The sequence below is a fragment of the Bubalus kerabau genome, chromosome 12 (assembly GCF_029407905.1).
Source record: "Bubalus kerabau isolate K-KA32 ecotype Philippines breed swamp buffalo chromosome 12, PCC_UOA_SB_1v2, whole genome shotgun sequence".
NCBI classification, from domain to species: Eukaryota; Metazoa; Chordata; class Mammalia; order Artiodactyla; family Bovidae; genus Bubalus; species Bubalus kerabau.
Window position 1 is genome coordinate 52,571,818 of NC_073635.1, and position 21,755 is coordinate 52,593,572.

General features: G+C 42.0%; 1 protein-coding gene across 1 annotated transcript in view; it reads left to right on the plus strand.

The window, feature by feature from the left end:
• The window catches only part of ACOD1 (aconitate decarboxylase 1), a 72,607-nt gene extending 51,760 nt beyond the window's left edge, over window positions 1-20,847 (plus strand). The window contains exons 4-7 of the mRNA XM_055541900.1: window positions 15,829-16,029; window positions 17,222-17,311; window positions 18,529-18,734; window positions 19,902-20,847. Coding sequence (XP_055397875.1) covers window positions 15,829-16,029; window positions 17,222-17,311; window positions 18,529-18,734; window positions 19,902-20,847 — 1,443 coding nt within the window. The remainder of the gene's footprint in view (window positions 1-15,828; window positions 16,030-17,221; window positions 17,312-18,528; window positions 18,735-19,901) is intronic.
• Window positions 20,848-21,755: the final 908 nt, after the last annotated feature.

Below are 21,755 nucleotides of genomic sequence, written 5' to 3' on the forward strand. Positions count from 1 at the left end.
GGCATCTGCTAAGCAGGAAAACCAAAAGAAGGAGAAAAAAATTTTGAAAGAATTTGCCAAAAAAGCATCAAAGTGACCCAATTGGAAATCTACATTATTCCCCTTCTTTAAACTCATTTTACTGTTTGGTGTGGCTTACTGTGGTCTTTGGAATCAGACTGTCTGTCTCAAAGCCCTGGCTGTACCAGCTGTGTTGTCTTGGGCAAATTACTCATCTCTCACTGCCTCCATTGGCTTATCTATCAAATGGGGATGATGATGTTTTGTGGGAATTAAACATTACATTAATAGAGCATATGTAAAGCATAATAGTGCATGATATACAGTCAGTGCTTCATTAATATTAATTTTATTATAAGTTGGTGGAATGAGCAGAAGGGCCCTTTTTTTTCAGTGCTTGGGGTCTTCAAAGAAATCATTTGTTCCCTAATGGAGCCTGACACAGTTTGTACGAAATCAGACAAAAGTCAGAAATGTAAGGAGACAAAGACAGCCAGCATCTTGGAGGGATCCATGGGTCCCTGGAAAAGACTAGGCAAGAGCAGGATAGAAGCAGAAGAGCCATGGGGCTCTGTACAAAGTCAGTGTGTAACAGGAACAGGAACAAGTCTGAAATCCTGGAGTATAAGCCAGGATGCTTGTAAGTGCTGGCCACCATGAGGAAGACGCAGCCTCAGTAAACCTCAGAACTTCAGGCTGGATCACTGGCTCACCCCTTGGCTGCAAACAGAATCACTTAGGGATGGGAACCTTTAAAAACAACTGATGCATGAGTCACCCCAAGAGTCTGCTTCACTGTCTGGGCATCAGATTTCTGAAATCTCCGTGGAAGTGAAAGTGTCAGTCACTCAGTTGTGTTCGACTCTTTGGGAGCCCCTGGACTATAGTCCACCAGGCTCCTCTGTCCATTGAATTTTCCAGGCAAGAGTACTGGAGTGGGTTGCCATTCCCTACTCCAGGGATCTTCCTGACCCAGGGATTGAACCCAGGTCTCCTTATTACTAGCACACTGGAGCAACAAAAGGTGCCCCTTAGATGGGGATTGATTCTGCAGATTACCACTCAGAGTTACACTAACAAAATCCACATATAATGAGTGACCCATGCTAAGGAAGAGAGGAAGGGAGAGATTTCTAAGAATTATGACAGAACCTCAGGACCACAAGAATACTTCAAGGAGACATGATATTCCACAAGTAAGGTGCCATCTTCCCAGTTACAAGAGCTTGATTTTGACTTCTTGTTAGAGTTTCACCAAAAAGGTAACCAGACAAGAATGTGCTGTCACATGTCTGTGTATTACAACAGGAAGATGATAACTATGGAATTTTAAAAGAGGAACAAAATGAAGAAAGCAAACAAAGGCAAGATCTTACATTCGGCAAAGATCAACGAGAAGTATCCACTGTGTGGGTCAGGGAAGTCTAGCTTTCCCAAAGTCTTGGTAAAGTCCCTCCAATTTCTTCCATTACTTATTTCAGTTTCACACTCAACAAGGAATATCCCATTACTCATCTGATGTCCCAGCCACAGTGCCATAGGGAAGGACCCTACACAGTGAACACAGCCAGCCTCGAGATGTAAAGGAACATCCAAAGTGCAAATGATACACTGGCCTTCTCGTCCACACCTCAGCCTCCTACGAGGGGCGAGGCCCCTCCCCAGATGAGCTCAGCACTCAGAGATGGATCCAGCCTGCTCACCCGGGTGACCGCATGAAGGCATTTTCCCAGAAAGGATCTCCCAGAGTAGCCAGTTGGCCTCTCTAAATTCCCCCTTGTTATTCTCTTATGGCAACTTGTCCCACCATCAGCTTTTATCCCTCCCCAAGGTGAGTTTCTGAGCTGAAAATGGCCCCTGACATCCCAGAAGTCCACGGATGCCGAGCAATCCCAGAGCCTCTCAGGAAAGCCCCCACCAAGAGCACTGTGGGATAGACAGGTGGAATGTCACCCCCAGCACTAAAATGCAATTTCTCAGCTGGTCAGAAACCAGAGGTAGGTAGGGATTTGGAACCACCATAGTCACCTACGATCCACATGTACACACTCCCTCACACTTTTGTTCACACACAATGTGGGAGAGACTGTTAATAAGTCCTGCAGCCTAACTTTGCTGGGTGTCTTGTTCCAAATTGCAAAGCTGCTTCTTCGTGAAGAAATAAGAAGTGTGTTTTTCCTCTGGATAAAGTTAAGTAAACAATGGTCACCTCAATTACCAGGTAAATTTAGAATGAACTATGTATGACAAAAGGTGCCATCAAGTCCTCAGACTTGAGGACTAGTTATTGTTTATTTCAACACTGTGTATGCAATGCATAGTGTCTGCTTGCCTATAGAAGGAGGTGAGACTCTTTTCTGTCCTTGCAGTCTCTCTGGAGATTGCCTGTGGCAGGCATCACATTCTGGTTTAAGGCTTATTTAATAAAGTGTTTTCTTACTTTATTACTTCTGCGGAGAGGATTTCTGGGTTGAGAGAAGATTTTTATTTTAGTTACATTTTCCAAACATCTTATTATTCTGTTGCAGGAAAATAGGGGCATCACTTTGCCAACAAAGGTCCATATAGTCAAGGCTATAGTTTTTTTTCCGTAGTCATGTGTGGATGTGAGAAGGCTGAGTGCTGAAGAATTGATGCTTTTGAACTGTGGTGTTGGAGAAGACTTTTGAGAGTCCCTTGGGCTGCAAAGAGATCCAACCAGTCAATCCTCAAGGAAATCAGTCCTGAATGTTCATTGGAAGGACTGATGCTGAAGCTTCAATACTTTGGCCACCTGATGCAAAGAGCCTACTCTACAGAAAAGACCCTGATGCTAGGAAAGATTGAGGGAAGGAGGAGAAGGGGGTGACAGAGGATAAGATAGTTGGATGGTTATCACTGCCTCAATGGAAATGAGTTTTAGCAGACTCCGGGAGATGGTGAAGGTCAGGGAAGCCTGGTGTGCTGTAGTTCATGGGGATCACAAAGAGTCGGACACAGCTTAGCAACTGGACAACAACAACAACAACCCTGGGATGGGGGCACCAAGTGAGGGTCCTTGGCTTTCTGCAGGGAAGGGTTCACGAGTGAGCCATAGCAAAGTGAAAGCAAGTTTACACACTCTATAGACAGACTGTGGGCTATCTCAGAAGGTGAGAGAGAGTCACAAAATATGGGGTGGTTAGCATTTATGGGCAGGGTAATTCCATGGCTTAACAAGTAGGAGGATTACTCCAACTATTAATATTTTGGGAAAGGGTTGTGATTTCCAAGAATAGGGCCACTGCCCACTTTTTTGACCTAAAAGCCATTCTTAGAACTGTCATGGGACCTGTGGGTGTGTTGTCTAGCATATGCTAATATATTCCAGTGAGCTTATAATGAGGCTCAAGGTCATGAGGTCTCCTGGAAGTCACATCTTCCTCCATCTTGAGCCATTCGGTTCTGACCAGTTTTTGTTGCATCTCAAAGGTACTGGTTGTGTCCTGCCCACTTCCCCCCTGCCTCATTTCCACATCCACAGTCATCAGCACAGTGTTTTCCAACATACAGAAAATTCTTTGTGGATTTTGACAATTCCTTTTTCCATTTTTCACACATCTAAGACCAAGACAGATTTTTTTTTTTAGCTAATAGAATAAAGAATAACCAAGGAATGAAACCGCAGTCTGAAAGTTTAAAAAATCTTTGCAAACTAGATTTAGTTAAGTTTGTTTAACTAAAGAAAAAGGAGAATGTTCTTTGTGAATTATAGAGGAAGGAAGGGAAAGAGCAGGGCTAAGTATGTATTCCAGAGGGTGGAACCCAGGTAGTCACGTGGAAAATGCCAAAACTCAGCAAAATCAGAAAAGGTCACATTAACTTCAACTATTTTTCTAAAATTTTGAGGAAATACTTAAATGTTGAAATGAATGGCTAATTTGTTTATTTTGAATGAATGATGACAGACATTTCAACTGACAGGAATTTTTCTCCTGTTGAAACACAACAACAGTGAGTTTCTCCTGTCAGTGATCATGCTGTTGCCACCCAGAGACTGTGTTTTATTGTTTAGTAAATGTAGTGGGTATAGAGCTCACCTAGCCTGCTGACAGACAAAGCTGACATGTTTGGGGTGTAAAATGTAAAACCCAGGAATGTCTGATTGCATTGTGCAGTAAGCAACATGTTTTCATAGAACAAAAACTAAAAGGCTAACAACATAATGGTAATTTATGAAGAGCAAAATAAATTCCGGCCAAGCATATCTAGCAGAGAATCCAATGGATGCATGTGTCTGGGCACCAGAGAGGTAGGAGATTTTATGGGGCAAGGATAGCATCTCTTCTATGGTCTGGATAAGGCAGTTCTCAGTGCTCCCTCCTCACTATTGACCAAGTGAACATCACTAACTTAACTTCTTGGGGACCTTGATACAGAAAAGGGCTTAATAGAAGACCTTATGGAATTTTGCTCAATATAAATTAACAAACTGGCATTCTGATTGACTCTCTGTTCTCAAATAATTTGAGTTAGTGAAAGTCAGCCCCCGGGACTCAAGAGGACCATGGGTGCTGATTAAAAAAAAGATCTGCGAACCTGATAATCAGTCCTGTGAGTGTGCTCACGTACCAAAGTGAGCCCATGGCTGATGCCTCCATGGGGCCTGGCCCCAGCTGTCACTTTGTGTCTCTCTGTTCTCCCTCTCTCTCTCCACCCGAATTTCATGAAGCAAGTTTCAGAACTCTAGTTTATCAGCCATGAAGAAAATATGCAAATGGAGGACAAGGGGATAAAATCACTGAGACATCAGCAAAATATCCTGCTTAATGACCTATGTTCAGCTGAATGGGGACAGTCAAAGCCACATGAAAAATAAGAATATGAAAAGCAGATGATGACAACTCTTAGAAAAAGATCATCACACCTGAGAAGACAAGCCAAATAACATATGGTACACCCGTGGGCCCCCTCTGAACCATGCAGGACCCACAAGACCCTAGCATTCTTATCGTGACTGATTGGCCCATCAGGAGACACTGATCTAAAGAACCCCAGGAGTCTGGTGGCGGCTTGATCCAAAATTTCTATCAAAGTGAGATGGTAGTGAGTAAACCTGAAGTTCTCTCTTTGGGTTCTGTGTCCTGTACATTTCTTTTTTCAGTTAAAATTGTAATATGCAAGCATGGCTGACCATGTTAGCCCTCATAGTTTGTATCCTGACCAGAACCTCTCATCTTAGCCAAGTTGGAGAGCTTCCTTAAGGTTGGTCAGGGAGGCCCCATGGTCTCCAAGCCTAGGAGTCATCATTCTAGATCAAGGGACTGAGCTGGTGGAAGAGCAGCCACCAAAGACAGAGTGATGCTGAAGACAAGACTCAGATCCCAACCTCAGTGGGCAGTCTGATTCATGAATAAACAGAATGAAAACCAACAGCCTGAAAGAGAGGTACCGGATGGAGAAGTATTGTGAATGATTCCAGGAGAAACAGAAAAAAAAAAATTTTTTTTTTTATTTTAAAGTAATTTTCTCAAAGAGATTAAGTTACAAGTATTCATGAAATAAGAAAATACCTATAAAATGTTAACCAGAGAACAAGTTACAACAACAACAAAAATTATTGCCAAAATAAGCAGAATGGGCCCAACTGAAGACTGATTTAACGCCTGGAAGACCAAGTCATCCAATCCTATCATAGCATTAAACAGGAATGTAAAATATGGAAATTATAAGAATCGAGTGGAGACATGTAGGATAAAGGCAAGAGAAACAATATCTACCTAAATTATATTCAGAAGGAGAATAGACAGGGGACTGAATCAAGAAAACAATAGAAGAAACTTTCCTTGAGCTGAAGAAAGACTACATCATCTGAAAAAGAGCCTCTGGTGTGAAAGAGGAAGAGCCTCTGGTATGAAAGAGGAATATCAAAAGGAAGTAATGAGGTGGCGTCCCTGGTGGCTCAGAGGTAAAGAATCTGCCTCCAATACAGGAAACAAGAGTTCCATCCCTGATCTGGAAAGATCCCACATGCCAAGGAGCAACTAAGCCCCGTGTGATCTTTGAGCCTGTGCTCTGGAGCCCGAGTGCCGCAACTACTGAAGTCCACTCGCCCAGAGCCCCTGCTCTGCAACGAGAGAAGCCACTGCAGCGAGAAGGCCACACACCGCAGCTACAGAGTAGCCTACACAGCAACAAAGACCCAGCGTGACCAAAACTAAGTAAATAAATATATAAAATTATTTTTTCAAGAAAGGAAGTAACTAGACCTTTGCTGTTGAAATGTTTAACCACATTTCTTTTGAGCTCCACAACAATTCTATAAATATAGCTTCAAAAAAGGAGGAAGTACCTAGAATCCATTCTGCCTGTGAAATGCGCATACACAATTTCTGCATGGAATATTTTTTAAATGTCTACCAGACTTCTTTAAATAAGACATCCATCCATTTAGTTCTTCTTTATGACAACATCGTAAGCAGAATGGTACAACTGGTGGATAATCACTCAGTATTTACTAGTTAACTTGGAAACATTGACAGGCCATGTTGTGCTTACAAGAAAAGCTACAGACAATACTTTTCTTTGAGGTAGGGTGCTTTTGAAGATAAAACATAACCACCCTGAGCCTCCACAAATGGAAAGATGTCTTCACAATAAAGTATGTCGAGTCAATTATATTGAATCACTGATTTTACAGCCACACATTCCTTCAATAGTTTAAAGTCCTCACTTCATAGGAACCTAATTCCTTCGTAAGCACTTTCAAAATCCCATCCAAAATTTAATAAGTCAGTAAAGAATAGTTCACATACAGAGAGAGAGAACATATAGTGAACATATGTACATAAAATAACCATTGACTCTGTGAAGCATTCTCTTAATATTACTTTAAGACATTCTTTCTTGATGCCTTACTGATATTTTCAAGTTAAAATCTGGTTTTGTCTTATTGTCTAGGGCCTGGGGAAAATGGAACCAAAACAAAGACAGACAGATAATAGTGTGAGCCTTGAAGATGTTGATGGCTGTTATTACTGTGCTGCTGTTGTTGTTTTAAGGAAATTAAATGCACTTTACTCCAAAGTTTTCTCCTTTACAAAACATTCTAAGTATGTTTCAATATCACAAAGGAATTAACAAAAATACTAACCAGGGGAAGGAACCCTGGTTGCTACCACTTGCTCTCTGATAAAACACAAGCTTTCCCAAAAAATGAAACTTGATAATTACAACCTAGAGACTCACCCATAAGATTGCACAGGAAGGGCAAGGCAGAAAAAAGAAAACTGAAATTCAAATATGCCAAATCAGCTATTCTGGGCAAAGACTGTATTACATGGTTTTTCCTTTTTAGAAATAGTCTGCATTCTCACATTTCTGATTTGTTATTTCAAATATTCCTGATTTACTCAGAGCTCACATTCGCAAGCCATCCCTTATGGCTGGACCTGCTGTTGTCAAGAGAAAGACAAAGATCAGTTCACTGTATTTTACTTTCTATAAAAACCGCAGTCATTAAAAAAAAAAATACCTTCCTCGCACATTTTCACTGGGAATAGAGAGGGATTAAATTTCATCCAGGTGTTAGTACGACTGACTTATTGAAAGCATTGGGTTTGCATTAATTCATTCAACAAAAATTTATTGAGCACCGACTATATACGATATTCCGGATGTAGTGGTTCTGGGGGGTAGATCACTTCCCTTCCTAAACGGAACTTCCCTATCTTAAAGTACATAAAGAGGGAAACTGTGCCCCATGCAGATGGGCATGTTGACCTAAACTTGGGGGGTTGGGGAGGACTTCTAGATGTAACTCTACATTTAGGAAGAGTTTCTTAATTTCAGTACCATTAACACTTTGAACTAGTTAGTTTGTTGTTGGGGGCTGCTCTGCACATTGTACGATGTTTAACAGCATCCCTGGACCCTACCCATTAGATGCCACAAATTGGTGACTGTCTCCAGACATTGCCAAATGTCCCTTGGGGGCACAACTCATCTCTGGCTAAGAACCACTGACTTAGAGGGAAGATGAAGAGAAGAAAGTTGTGGGGTAAGTTAGATATGAAAGGAATATGGTGTGGGAACAAGACATGAGAAGTGAGAGGGAATCACTGGTACTAAGGTCCTAAGGCATGAAGACCGCAGCTCTTTGGGTAGAAGGGAGATGCTAAGCCCAATGTGAGGATGAAGAGAGAACTGTGGTCAGATCCTGAGAGCATGTGTAAGGCTTACTGATAGGCAGGAGTCTGTATTGTCTATTACTGTGTAACAAATTACCCTGGAGACTTTTCCAATTAAAAGAACAAACTTTCATCATCTTAACAACTTCTGAGGGTCAGGATTCCTGGAGCAGATTAGCTGGGAGGTGTGGCTTAGGGTCTCTGAAGGTTGCAGTGGCGGTTCAATGGAAAAGAATCTGCCTGCCAATGCAAGAGATGCAGGTCCGATCCCTGAATCAGGAAGAACTCCTGGAGTAGGACATGCCGATCCATTCCAATATACTTGTCTGGAAAATCCCATGGACAGAGGAGCCTGGTGGGCTTCAGTCCATAAGGTCTCAAAAGAGCTGGACACGACTTAGGGACTAAACAACAATAAGCTGCCAGCCAGGTCTCTGAAGACCGGGCTTGCTATGGAGAGATGCATGGCCAAATCCACTGTTAACAGGAGGCTTCAGCTCCTCCCCACGTGGGCTTTCATGGGAATGTTCTCTACACTGCTTCCCCTCCAGACAGTGATGGAAGATCAAATTTGCTTTTAAATATAATCTGGCTTCTATTAATACTTAGAGCGAAGAGCAAGAGGCAACTGGAAGCCATCAATTGTTTTTGATTAGAGAGATGTCCGTCAATCTACAATTTATCATCTAAGACCCGAAATAAAAAGTGACTCTAATTACAGAGGGCCTTAGTCTTTAAGTTGGTCACTGTTCCATAAAAGCACAGAGTAATTAAGTAAACAAAGAACTGAACTAACATGCCTTCGAATTCAATACCAGTGACAAAAAGTGAGCCCAGAAAAGTTAAATGACAGCACTTCCATCAAAGCTCATCAGACTTTATACAGCTTATCATCACTTTATAAAGTTCTTCCATGGTGAGGTGGTTGAAGCCATTATAGTCCATTCTTCCCTTTCATGTAAAAGTGGTCTTAGGAGTTTTCTCTAAATATCTAGTTGAGGTAGAAACTGTTACACAGTCAGTGTATAAGTCAGAGCCTCAGTTCTTCTTCTAATTTCAATTTTAATTCTCACACACAAGCATTTTGCTCTGTTAAAAGATATATTTATTGCTTCAGATTATAGACATTCAGAGGAATGCCTCCCTGGTCTGGAGGGTCATAAAACATTCAGACCCAGGACAAGACAATCATAAAATGCTCTCCAGGATATCAAGGAGAAAAACTCCAGGTAGACAATTAGCTCTTAAACACACATCTAGCTCCTAAATAATGCTCTGAGGTCTTGAGAATGGGTCAAGGGATGGCATCACAATGTCTAGAAAAAACTGAGAAACTGGGAGATCCAAGAAAGCCATAAAAATGACATACTGGACAAAGCAACATTTAAACTGATTGGTCAGAAATTACATGTATCTGGCCCTTAGCCAACCAAAAACGAACAGATCAATTCTAATAAAGACATAAAAACTACTGTCATTCCTACCTTTGGGGGTTCTCAGGGCCAATGCTGAAGGCTTTGCATCTCTGTCCTCTAAAATAAACTTTGCCTGTGTGAGGCCTGCGTGAGTGTTTGCAAGTTTGCGAAATCCATTTTTCAGTTCTGTGAACAGAACTCATCAGTAAGCTGAAAACTCCAGAATTTCAAACTGAGATAATGTTTCGGAAGTCCTATTTTGAGTGTTTTTCAAACTAGATAACTGTTTCCTTTCAACTCAATCAGATTACCCTTAACATCAATTTATGTAAGAGTATCAAGCAATAAATCACAAAATCTTATGATGTGATTGTTCTTACTTGCTGGGGTCTATCCTAATGGCCCCAAGTACCTATCTTGCCCTTCCTACCCAAATATTCACTTTACTCCTGGATACAGAAATTCACCCGTCCACTGGAACCTGGCTTTGGAGTCCACTGATATAAAACGAATTGTCTGAAATGGTACCCTGATGCTCACAACCGCTGTGCATGCCACTACAGAGCCTGGCTTTGGATTTCCCCAGTCTGGACCATGGTTGGGAAGCCCACTTTAGTCAGCAGTTGGCTTAAGAAGAGAATCCAGACATGCCCCAGTGTCATCCTTTCTGGTCCCTCTTCCCTGCATCATTCAGCTAGGTACAATTGGATACCCCCTCCTCTGAATTGTCCTTAACTACTTGGGATAACCCCTCCATGTTGCTCCCGGTCACTTCTCTCTCTGACTGGTACCCCTCAGCCTTCTTTATACATAAACAATCGCTCTGCCTTCACTCCCAAAGCATGGCTGATATAGGTTGTAGTCTGTAACAAACTTTCCTGAGAATGACGAACAACTATTATATTGCAAAGAAAAACTTCAAATTAGATATTTGGGTCCACTGCTGTTAAATTTGTCTGCCTGGGCCCTTCCAACATGGGGTTCCCTGCTGACTACCTGCCCAGCTCCAGCCTTACCCCCAACCCGTGTGTGGTTCTGACTTAAAACCAGGGTATCACCCCCAGCCATCCACAGAGGTTCCTAATGCCTTGACCCTGTCTCCAGAGCCCCAACCAAGAGAAGCAAAGCACTTACTCTTCTCTGAGAGACACTGACTGCAGGAAAGACAGCCTTCTGAATTTTTATGCAGAACCATTTAGTTTCTCTTTGTCTCAAATTCTCTCTTCTGTGACAGGATCCAGTTAGAACCCCAAGGCTCTAGGAGATTTCCTCCGAAATTAACATGCAATCATCCTCAAAGAAGAATTCTCCCACTTCACTTGCAACCACAAGCTCAACCTGAGTTCTGGTACACCCTGTACAAACCAATGGCGCAGAACTAGGCAGCCTGAGGGCAATAAGAATTCCCTAGAGGACCAGAGCTAGGTTCAGACTAGCTAACCTGCAGTGACCGATTATAAACAAAAAGGCCCAGACAAGCTGTGCTGAAGTCCACTTGGGCCATAGCAGGGAGGCAGGCAATAGATGCCAGAAACCAGGCAGAGGACCAGGAGCCAGTGATCTGCATATACTGAAAAATGCAGTTCAGGAGCAAACGAGGGAACATCTGAGAAGAATTGTGATAAACACTCAATGCCCTTCTAGGTTCTTAATCTCAAACTACCAGAAACTTCTGGAAGGCATATTTGTCCCTGACAATGGTGACTAGCAGAGGCAAAATGGAAGGGGAAAAAGAGTACTCCTTAAATACCGTACATGCCATATTTCACTTAACCTGTTGCAGAAACTAGTACTCAAGAAACCAAGCACCACACTCGGAGAGTTGAAGAACTCGAACAAAGGGTTTACAGAGTTTTTATAAACAGACTGTAGTGGGCAACACCAGCTGTTAATAGGCTGGGTTTTTTGTTGTTTTTTTTTTTAATTTTATTTTATTTTTAAACTTTACATAATTGTATTAGTTTTGCCAAATATCAAAATGAATCTGCCACAGGTATACATGTGTTCCCCATCCTGAAGCCTCCTCCCTCCTCCCTCCCCATTCCATCCCTCTGGGTTGTCCCAGTGCACCAGCCCCAAGCATCCAGTATCGTGTATCGAACCTGGACTGGCAACTCATTTCATACATGATATTTTACATGTTTCAATGCCATTCTCCCAAATCATCCCACCTTCTCCCTCTCTCACAGGGTCCATAAGACTGTTCTATACATCAGTGTCTCTTTTGCTGTCTCGTATACAGGGTTATTGTTACCATCTTTCTAAATTCCATATATGCGTTAGTATACTGTATTGGTGTTTTTCTTTCTGGCTTACTTCACTCTGTATAATAGGCTCCAGTTTCATCCACCTCATTAGAACTGATTCAAATGTATTCTTTTTAATGGCTGAGTAATACTCCATTGTGTATATGTACCACTGCTTTCTTATCCATTCATCTGCTGATGGACATCTAGGTTGCTTCCATGTCCTGGCTATTATAAACAGTGCTGCGATGAACACTGGGGTACACGTGTCTCTTTCAATTCTGGTTTCCTCAGTGTGTATGCCCAGCAGTGGGATTGCTGGATCATAAGGCAGGTCTATTTCCAGTTTTTTAAGGAATCTCCACACTGTTCTCCATAGTGGCTGTACTAGTTTGCATTCCCACCAACAGTGTAAGAGGGTTCCCTTTTCTCCACACCCTCTCCAGCATTTATTACTTGTAGACTTTTGGATCGCAGCCATTCTGACTGGTGTGAAATGGTACCTCATAGTGGTTTTGATTTGCATTTCTCTGATAATGAGTGATGTTGAGCATCTTTTCATGTGTTTGTTAGCCATCTGTAGGTCTTCTTTGGAGAAATGTCTATTTAGTTCTTTGGCCCATTTTTTGATTGGGTCATTTATTTTTCTGGAGTTGAGCTGTAGGAGTTGCTTGTATATTCTCGAGATTAGTTGTTTGTCAGTTGCTTCATTTGCTATTATCTTCTCCCATTCTGAAGGCTGTCTTTTCACCTTGCTAATAGTTTCCTTTGATGTGCAGAAGCTTTTAAGGTTAATTAGGTCCCATTTGTTTATTTTTGCTTTTATTTCCAATATTCTGGGAGGTGGGTCATAGAGGATCCTGCTGTGATGTATGTCAGAGAGTGTTTTGCCTATGTTCTCCTCTAGGAGTTTTATAGTTTCTGGTCTTACATTGAGATCTTTAATCCATTTTGAGTTTATTTTTGTGTATGGTGTTAGAAAGTGTTCTAGTTTCATTCTTTTACAAGTGGTTGACCAGATTTCCCAGCACCACTTGTTAAAGAGATTGTCTTGAATCCATTGTATATTCTTGCCTCCTTTGTCAAAGATAAGGTGTCCATATGTGCGTGGATTTATCTCTGGGCTTTCTATTTTGTTCCATTGATCTATATTTCTGTCTTTGTGCCAGTACCATACTGTCTTGATAACTGTGGCTTTGTAGTAGAGTCTGAAGTCAGGTAGGTTGATTCCTCCATTTCCATTCTTCTTTCTCAAGATCGCTTTGGCTATTCGAGGTTTTTTGTATTTCCATACAAACTGTGAAATTATTTGTTCTAGCTCTGTGAAGAATGCTGTTGGTAGCTTGATAGGGATTGCATTGAATCTATAGATTGCTTTGGGTACTATACTCATTTTCACTATATTGATTCTTCCAATCCATGAACATGGTATATTTCTCCATCTGTTAGTGTCCTCTTTGATTTCTTTCACCAGTGTTTTATAGTTTTCTATATATAGGTCTTTAGTTTCTTTAGGTAGATATATTCCTAAGTATTTTATTCTTTCCGTTGCAATGGTGAATGGAATTGTTTCCTTAATTTCTCTTTCTGTTTTCTCATTATTAGTGTATAGGAATGCAAGGGATTTCTGTGTGTTGATTTTATATCCTGCAACTTTACTATAGTCATTGATTAGTTCTAGTAATTTTCTGGTGGAGTCTTTAGGGTTTTCTATGTAGAGGATCATGTCATCTGCAAACAGTGAGAGCTTTACTTCTTCTTTTCCAATTTGGATTCCTTTTATTTCTTTTTCTTCTCTGATTGCTGTGGCCAAAACTTCCAAAACTATGTTGAATAGTAATGGTGAAAGTGGGCACCCTTGTCTTGTTCCTGTTTAAACTAAGGGGTTTCACAAGCGTGGGAACAGTGGTCAAGATGGGGAGGAGGATGCCTGACCTTTACACAAACAGGCATGATTAAGCAGGTTTGCAGGGGCTGGGCGATTGCAAAGAGCAGGACAAGAGTGAGTGAGATAAACTCCAGTTCCTAGTATTGCGAGTCCCCACTTTCTGAGACTATGTGATCTACATGATCTAGATTTTGCAAGGGGCAAGGTGAGTTACAGAGGCAGAAGGAGAAGGAGGTTATGTAAAATTTTAACTTTTTCTCTTCAAATCAAGTCACACTTGGGGGACATTTAATTTTTTTCAATTTTCATTACAATATTGTAAGTTAGTTTATGACTTTTATTTTTTTGCTGATCTTTTCCAAAAATCCATGTCTACTTCCCCAGGACAAAATTTAGAACGCCTATATAAAAGAGTGTGACTGCTTTTCTGATTGTGACGGATAGCATCTAGGCTCAAGATGCCTAGTTTTGCCATCAATGTACTTTTCTGATATCTGTGAGGACTCATTTGATCATTGCTACTGTACCTTCTAGGTTTACTTAGTTAGTTTACTGTAAGTTAAACAACTCATTAAAGAGGAAGTTTAAGTGATTTTAGCTGGGAGGTGTTGAAATAGTGGAAATTTTCAAGTTAGAAAAAAAATGAAAGAGAATGGGTTTGAGAGAAGAGAGAGGTATAAAGACAGTCGCTGGCAACCAAATTGCTCCCCAGTTCACCCTGAGACAAGCCTCCTCTTTAGAACAACACGATGCTCCAGGTATTGTTTCCTTTTATGGGGCTTATTTAAACTTGTTTTTCTAGCTTTCCTTTTCTTCTCAGCTTTCTCAGTTGCTCTCTTGCTTCTACCTTAAAAATGTCATTTCAATGTTTCGCATAGCCTCTGGATGGTCTAATTAAATGCATTTTGTTTTTCATCAATGTTTTGCCAAGAATAGATGTAATTCTCTGATTTAAAAAAATAGGAAGAAATGAATCAGTTTAAGTTCATAGAATTTTAACCTTCTAGTTTAGCAATTATCCATTATGATGTTGCCATACTGCTTTTCAAATTATCTGTCTACTGTCCTTAGTCCCCTGGAGAAGATAAGTATTTTTGTGGTAGGAACCATAATATCTTGGTTTGGTATTCTAGAGTGCTTAGCACAGGGTGGACACATAGCAAGATCTCATGAAATATTTATTAACTAAGCGCATGAGTGTGTGCTAAGTCACTTCAGTCATGTCCAACTCTTTGCAACCCTATGGACTGTAGCCCACCAGGCTCCTCTGTCCATGGGACTTTTCAGGCAAGAATACTGGAGTGGGGTTTCCATGCCCTCCTCCAGGGGATCTTCCCCATCTAGGGATTGAACCTGAGTTCTTTATTTTACCATAATTTATGCATTAGTCATAGTATCTTTACTAAGAACAGATGTAAATGCCAGGAGAAAAATCAAGACCAGAAAGATATTTTAGAAATAGACAGCCCAAGGTGAAAGATGGCTGAGCAGTTGCACATTTGTTTCCTAGTGTTCCCTTCCTCAGGGGCCACAAAGAGATCATTTATTCTTTGGCATATGGGGTGGTGCTCAGGACTTGTCAGGGGGTCTGCTGGGGTTCCCTACTATCTTTCTTTCTTTTTTTAAGTTTTTTATTTTTTCTGTGGACCATTTCCTTTTCTGAATTTGTTACAATATTGCTTCTGTTTCATGTTTTGGTTTTCTGGCCCCAAGGTATGCGGGATCTTAGCCCCCTGACCAAGGATCAAACCCACACCCCCTGTATTAGAAGGTGAAGTCTTAACCATTGGACCATCAGGGAAGTCCCTGGGCCCTACTCCACGGCCAGGCATGCTCACTTGATGGGCCAGATTTCCCTTCTCTCCTCCTCTTCTTAGTCTCTTCCTGCCTCCACCAAAGCCTACCACGCTCTGTGGCCATTATCTGCTTGCTACTCTGTGTCCTCAACTCTACTGAGAACAGAAACTGGCCATCTTCCATTTCCACATCCCTCTGCCTCATACATGTGTTCACTACACGTCACTTTTTAGGATCTGAACTTAATTTGACCAACTGGGTTTCCTGTAATGGAGCACACTCTTTATGCAGAAGTACCTTAAGTTCTCATGTAGAAAGGAAGTGTGTGAATACAGAGTAATTGTAGCTCTGCTCTAACACTCTTGCCTTTAAAGTCTGTCACAGAAAGCTTTGCCAAAGTGATCCACGGCTTGAAGGTGGGACACCTGACAGATCGTGTCATTCAGCGGAGCAAGAGGATGGTTCTGGATGCTCTGGGAGTGGGGCTCCTGGGAACCAGCACAGAAGTGTTTCACAAAGCCAGTGGATACAGTAAAGTAAGAAGCTCCATGTCTACTTTAGAACTGAAACCAGGTGTACACACACACCTGTTTGTGAGATGTATCCAGGGACATGCATTTGTGTTCTACTGCTCTACTCTTCATTTTAGAGAGAGCGCCTGCTGAATACAGCATGGTGGTTTACAGTTTTATGCTTTTCTATGCTGTATTTGTTGTTGTTGTTCAGTCACTCAGTTGTGTCCAACTCTTTGCGACCCCATGGACTGCAGCACACCAGGCTTCCTTGGGCTTCACTGCCAGAGTTTGTTCAAACTCAAGTCCATTGAGTCAATGATGCCATCAGCCATCTCATCCTCTATTGCCCCCTTCTCCCCCTGCCCTCTGTCTTTCCCAGCAACTGGGTCTTTACCAATGAATCAGCTCTTCGCATCAGGTGGCCAAAGTACTGGAGCTTCAGTTTCAGCATCAGTCCTTCCAATGAACATTCAGGCTTTATTTCCTTTAGCATTGATTGGTTTGATCTCCTTGCTGTCCAAGGGATTCCCAAAAGTCTTCTCCAGCATGAGAATTTGAAGGCATCAATTCTTCAGTGTTCAGTTGAACTTCTTTATGGTTCAACTCTCACATATGTACATCTATGCTTTATATTACCTGAGTCTTAATATACATCCACGTCCTTTACTAAGTCACTGTCTTAAGGCCAGTCTTAATCTTAAGGCTAGAAATATCTCAAGTTGATTACTTTTATAACTGAAAGCACAGTTTTACCTGAGAGTCTTGGTGGCCATAGCACCCGCCCCGAGCCATTTGTTCTTGCAAAGACTTGAAGATTTTCTGGAGAAAAGCCTGGACCAGCCTGCAGGTGTTTACATGGGAGATGTGCACCCACCCACCAAAGAATACGCTTGATAGAGACGACCAGTCTACCTTTTCCTAGTGTTTATCTTCAAGAAGTAAATAAGAGTAAATTCAGACTTCATTCCTTGGTGCACTTAGGGATCACAGTCTGGGATTGAGTGGCAGCATCTCCTCTCCCTTCCATGGAGAAAGTTGTATTTTTCTTCTACAAAGAAGAGAGAAACCCAATAACTAGGGCTTCAATCTAGCACAAAGGGCTCAATAAGGGGTAATAAAGTAGTGTCTCCAAAGATGAAGAACAACTATTGAAATGGTGACTTGGCATGTAGGTTCATACCCTGTATCACTGATTGATATTCTTTCATTCCAGATCTATAGTTCCAATGTATCCAGCACTGTTTGGGGCCAGCCAGAACTCAGGCTCCCACCAACCTATGCTGCTTTCGTTAACGGTGTGGCTGTAAGGAGATTTCCATGATTTTTCTACTGTTCAACAATCAGAATAATTTCAGAGCCAGAAGATATCTCAGAAATTTCCCAGGTTTCATACCCTACTGATGAGTTCTTTGAAGTTCAGAGAGGTGAAGTGGCCCGCCCTCTAGCCTATGTTGTAATTTCAATTTCATGTTTTTACAGTGAATTGATGTTTTTTGAAATTGTGAAGGAGAAGAAATAAGATGGAAATATTTTGATAAAAATGCTCCTAAGTTATCTCAACTCTAAATTAAATATCCAGACTCAATTCCTTCTTAATCCCTTCTGCTGTGGCCAGTATCAGTTTCTATTTAGCAACCAGCCTTTTATTCAATCAGCAGATATTTATCAAGATAGAAACAATGACCATCTGGTGTCTCTTTTTTCTGAACCAAAAATCAGGACTTCTCATCTGCGAGACTATTTATATGCCTTTTCTGTGTGTCAGGAGCAGTCTACAAGATATAATTTGGACGTGAACCTGTTGGGATTTCTGAGATATTTTTATGGTTTATGGGGACAGTAGTTCAGAATTTCAAAAATCAAATCTGATGGTGCATCCACAAATAAACATCCAGTAAGCCGTGGGGAAGGCACCAGCCACAATGAGACAAAAGTCTATTTTAAATTGAACTTCTGGTTATTACCATTTCATGTAAGGAAAAAGCTAGTGATGGGATGAGGAGGAATAAAACCTTATAGCAGAAAATAAAGATCTAAAAATATAGCTTAATAATCTGGGTTCAAGAGTTCTTGCAACTTCTTTAAAGATTTGAAATTATTTCATAATAAAAAGGGCTCAGAAAATATGGCCTGATATGGAATAAATGGCATTAAACTCTTCATGTGACTTGTTGAAAGGTCAAAGAGGGAGGGAGGAGAAGCTACCTAATTCTACAGCTTTGTTTATAAGGAAGGTATGGATCTTTCCAATGGTGGCCGCTGAGTAAGACCCAAGATCCTTGCGGTTCACTAGCTGCTCTGGAAGGTCCCACTTGATCTGGCCAGAGGACAGCGTATCTAGTGCCCACCCAATGTGATTAAGAATCACAGCCAGTTCATAGGTTTAACCTTCAGAGGATCAGATCTAAAAATGTCACATCAAACAAGGTGATTACTGAAATAAACCCTGACTGGTCCAAAAGCCATCACATGAAGGGAGACACATTTAGGTTCTGGTTGTTTGTGTGTCTATTCACACAGATCCACTCAATGGATTTTGATGACACGTGGCACCCTGCAACTCACCCTTCTGGAGCTGTCCTTCCTGTCCTCATGGCTCTATCAGAAGCCCTGCCACCAAGTCCAAAGTATTCTGGCCTTGACCTGCTGCTGGCTTTCAATGTTGGTATTGAAGTGCAAGGCCGATTACTGCGTTTCTCCAAAGAAGCCTATGACATACCAAAGAGGTATGGAGAAAGTGTGCCCCATCCTGAGGCACCCACATTGCCCTTCATCTGTTTGTTGTCATCTCTGTGGAGCTTTCTGATATAGAGGTTGGCTCAGTGGAAGCTGTTGTCATTAGTGCTGGCAGTTAAGTCCACTCAACCAGATATCAAACTGTTTATACCATATAGAAAAGTGTGATCTCAGAAGTGCTAGTGAAAAGTCTCCTCTGGGTTTAGAGAGCCAATCAAGCAACCAGGACCATAAACAGATCTGGATCCCCTCACCCCAAGGTGATCATGACGTGCTGGCCTTCATGGGTATTCTGGATAGCCCTCGGCTCATCTCAAAGCAGAAATCTACTTTGGTATTTCTAGGGTCCTTCAGATGAATGAGAACAGACAGAATACCCTAAACCTGACTATTCAACCCACAGATCAAAAATGGTCCAACGCTGACTGTATCAGATGGTTCATTCTAATATTTATTTTGCCATTTGTTCCAGCCTTCTGGGGGAGGAGTAAATAAGAATATTGAGTGAGTGCTCACAGTTTCCATTGAGTTTTCACAGTTACTTACAGAGGCTTTCAGCAATCAACAACTTTTGCCTTTGGGGCAATAACTGTAACAGTGAAAGTTAAGTGAAAGTCGCTCAAAGAGTTGCAAAGAGTCAGACACGACTGAGCGACTTTCACTTCACTTTACAGTCCATGGAATTCTTTACTTTCACTTCACTATACAGTCCATGGAATTCTCCAGGCCAGAATACTGGAGTGGGTAGCCTTTCCCTTCTCCAGGGAATCATCCCAACCCAGGGATCAAACCCAGGTCTCCCGCATTACAGGCAGATTCTTTACCAGCTGAGCCACCAGGGAAGCCCAATTGTAACAGTACCATTTATAAATAATTTACTATGGGTCAGGCCCTGTTGTAATTATATGAATTTATTCAAAACTCACAAGGGAGTTTTACTATTATGATGATGATGATGATGATTGCTTTATGTAAGAGAAAACAGGTACAGAGAAGTTGAATAGCTTTTCCAAGATCACATAGCTAATAGGAGGAAGAGCTGAGATTTGAATGTAGGCCTTCAGGCTCCATTAGCTCAGCTCCTGACCACTGTACTATACCGCCCCCTGGCAGCTGAAGTTTGTAAGTCTCCACCTCTGTGTTCTTTTGCTTTTCAGATTCCATCCCCCCTCGGTGGTGGGAACCTTGGGGAGTGCTGCTGCCGCATCTAAGTTTTTTGGGCTCAGCGTGACAGAGTGCCAAGAGGCCCTGGCTATTGCTGTTTCTCATGCTGGGGCACCCATGGCAAATGCTGCCACTCAGACCAAGCCACTTCACGTGGGCAATGCTGCCAGGCATGGGCTAGAAGCTGCTTTCCTGGCAATGCTGGGTCTCCAGGGAAACAAACGGGTTTTGGATTTGGAGACAGGGTTTGGGGCCTTCTATACCAACTATTCTCCTAAAGTCCTTCCAGACCTAGATTCACACACTTGGCTTCTGGAGAAGCAGGATGTGGCCTTCAAGCGTTTCCCTGCCCATTTGGCCACCCACTGGGTGGCAGACACAGCTGCATCCATGAGAAGGCACCTTGTAACAGACAAAGGCCCACTCCCCATTGACCGCATTGAAAGAATTGTGCTTCGAGTTCCAGATGTCCAGTATGTGAACAGGCCCTTCCCCAAATCCGAGCATGAAGCCCGCCACTCCTTCCAGTATGTGGCCTGTGCCATGCTGCTCGACGGTGTCATCACTGTCCCAGCCTTTCACAAACGCCAGATCAACAGGCCACAGGTGAGACAGCTGCTTGGTAAGGTGGAGCTGGAGCACCCTCGAGACAACCTACCAAACTTCAACACACTGTACTGTGAGATGAGTGTTGCCCTCAAGGATGGAGCCGTCTTCACAGAGCGTTCGGATACCTTCTACGGTCACTGGAGGAAGCCTCTGAGCCAGAAGGACCTACAGGAAAAGTTCAGAGCCAATTCCTGCAGGACGCTGTCCTGCCACGCTATAGAAAGGCTTATAGAGATAGTAGAAAACCTAGAAGACCTGGAAGACTGCTCTGTGCTAACCACACTTCTAAAAGAAACCTCTCCACCAAAGATAGCTTCAAAATCTATCTAGCATTTAACAATTCCATCATACAATCTCTCCTATGGCTTGACAACATCCAGGTGACTTTGTATCAGGGGAAATTCAATTCTCTGCTTTATAGAACAAGGGTCTGTCCTGTGAATAAGTGCAGCACACTTCAGCACCTCAGAGCCCAAACACAGAACTGGATATATATGGAAGCAGTCTTGTCCTGTAAATTTTGCAAGACAGTTCCAGTTATCTAGTTTGGCAAGCTAATAAAGGTGCAAGAAACACAGAGAAATTTATTTTAAAAGCATTCATAAGGCTGCAATTCAAGTCACCTGTACTTAGCTTAAACTTTTCAGAGGAATTATTTATGAACCTTTATGAACCTCAAGACATGAGAGGGATTTGAACTTCTACATAAAACTTGCTGACAGTGAAGATGGCTGTGGTCTGTTGTGCCACCAACAGACTTCTTAGACTATGGGTTGTAAGAATCCCTTCACTGTAGGGAGCCACATTAGGCGTTACTGACAAAATGGAGGCACAACCCCAACTCCTTCTCCTTGTCCCACAGGCACGAACCCAGGATGAAGGAGTTAGGCCTTGTGATTCTGACTTGTTTTTTCCTCTCCTCGGCTGAGTTGACTGAAAAGAATATTAAGGTGCTTATTGTTCTTGAGAGGAGCATGAGAAGGCACAAAGCCTTCTGCAGCTGTGCTCAGAGAATATTCATAAAGTTAATCATTGACATTCTTCAAGGACCTTTACAAAAGAGTGTTCCAGGATGACCAGTAGGCCGCAGCTTGAGGCCATGCGAGGCATTGCTATCTGAAAGCTATTTGTGAGGGAAATGTTTATGACAAAGGAGTTTGCCGAATTTAGGGCTTAGGAATAATTAAAATAGTTAGAAGCTAAAGATTTAAGGAATGTTTCAATGTTAGCATATGTTA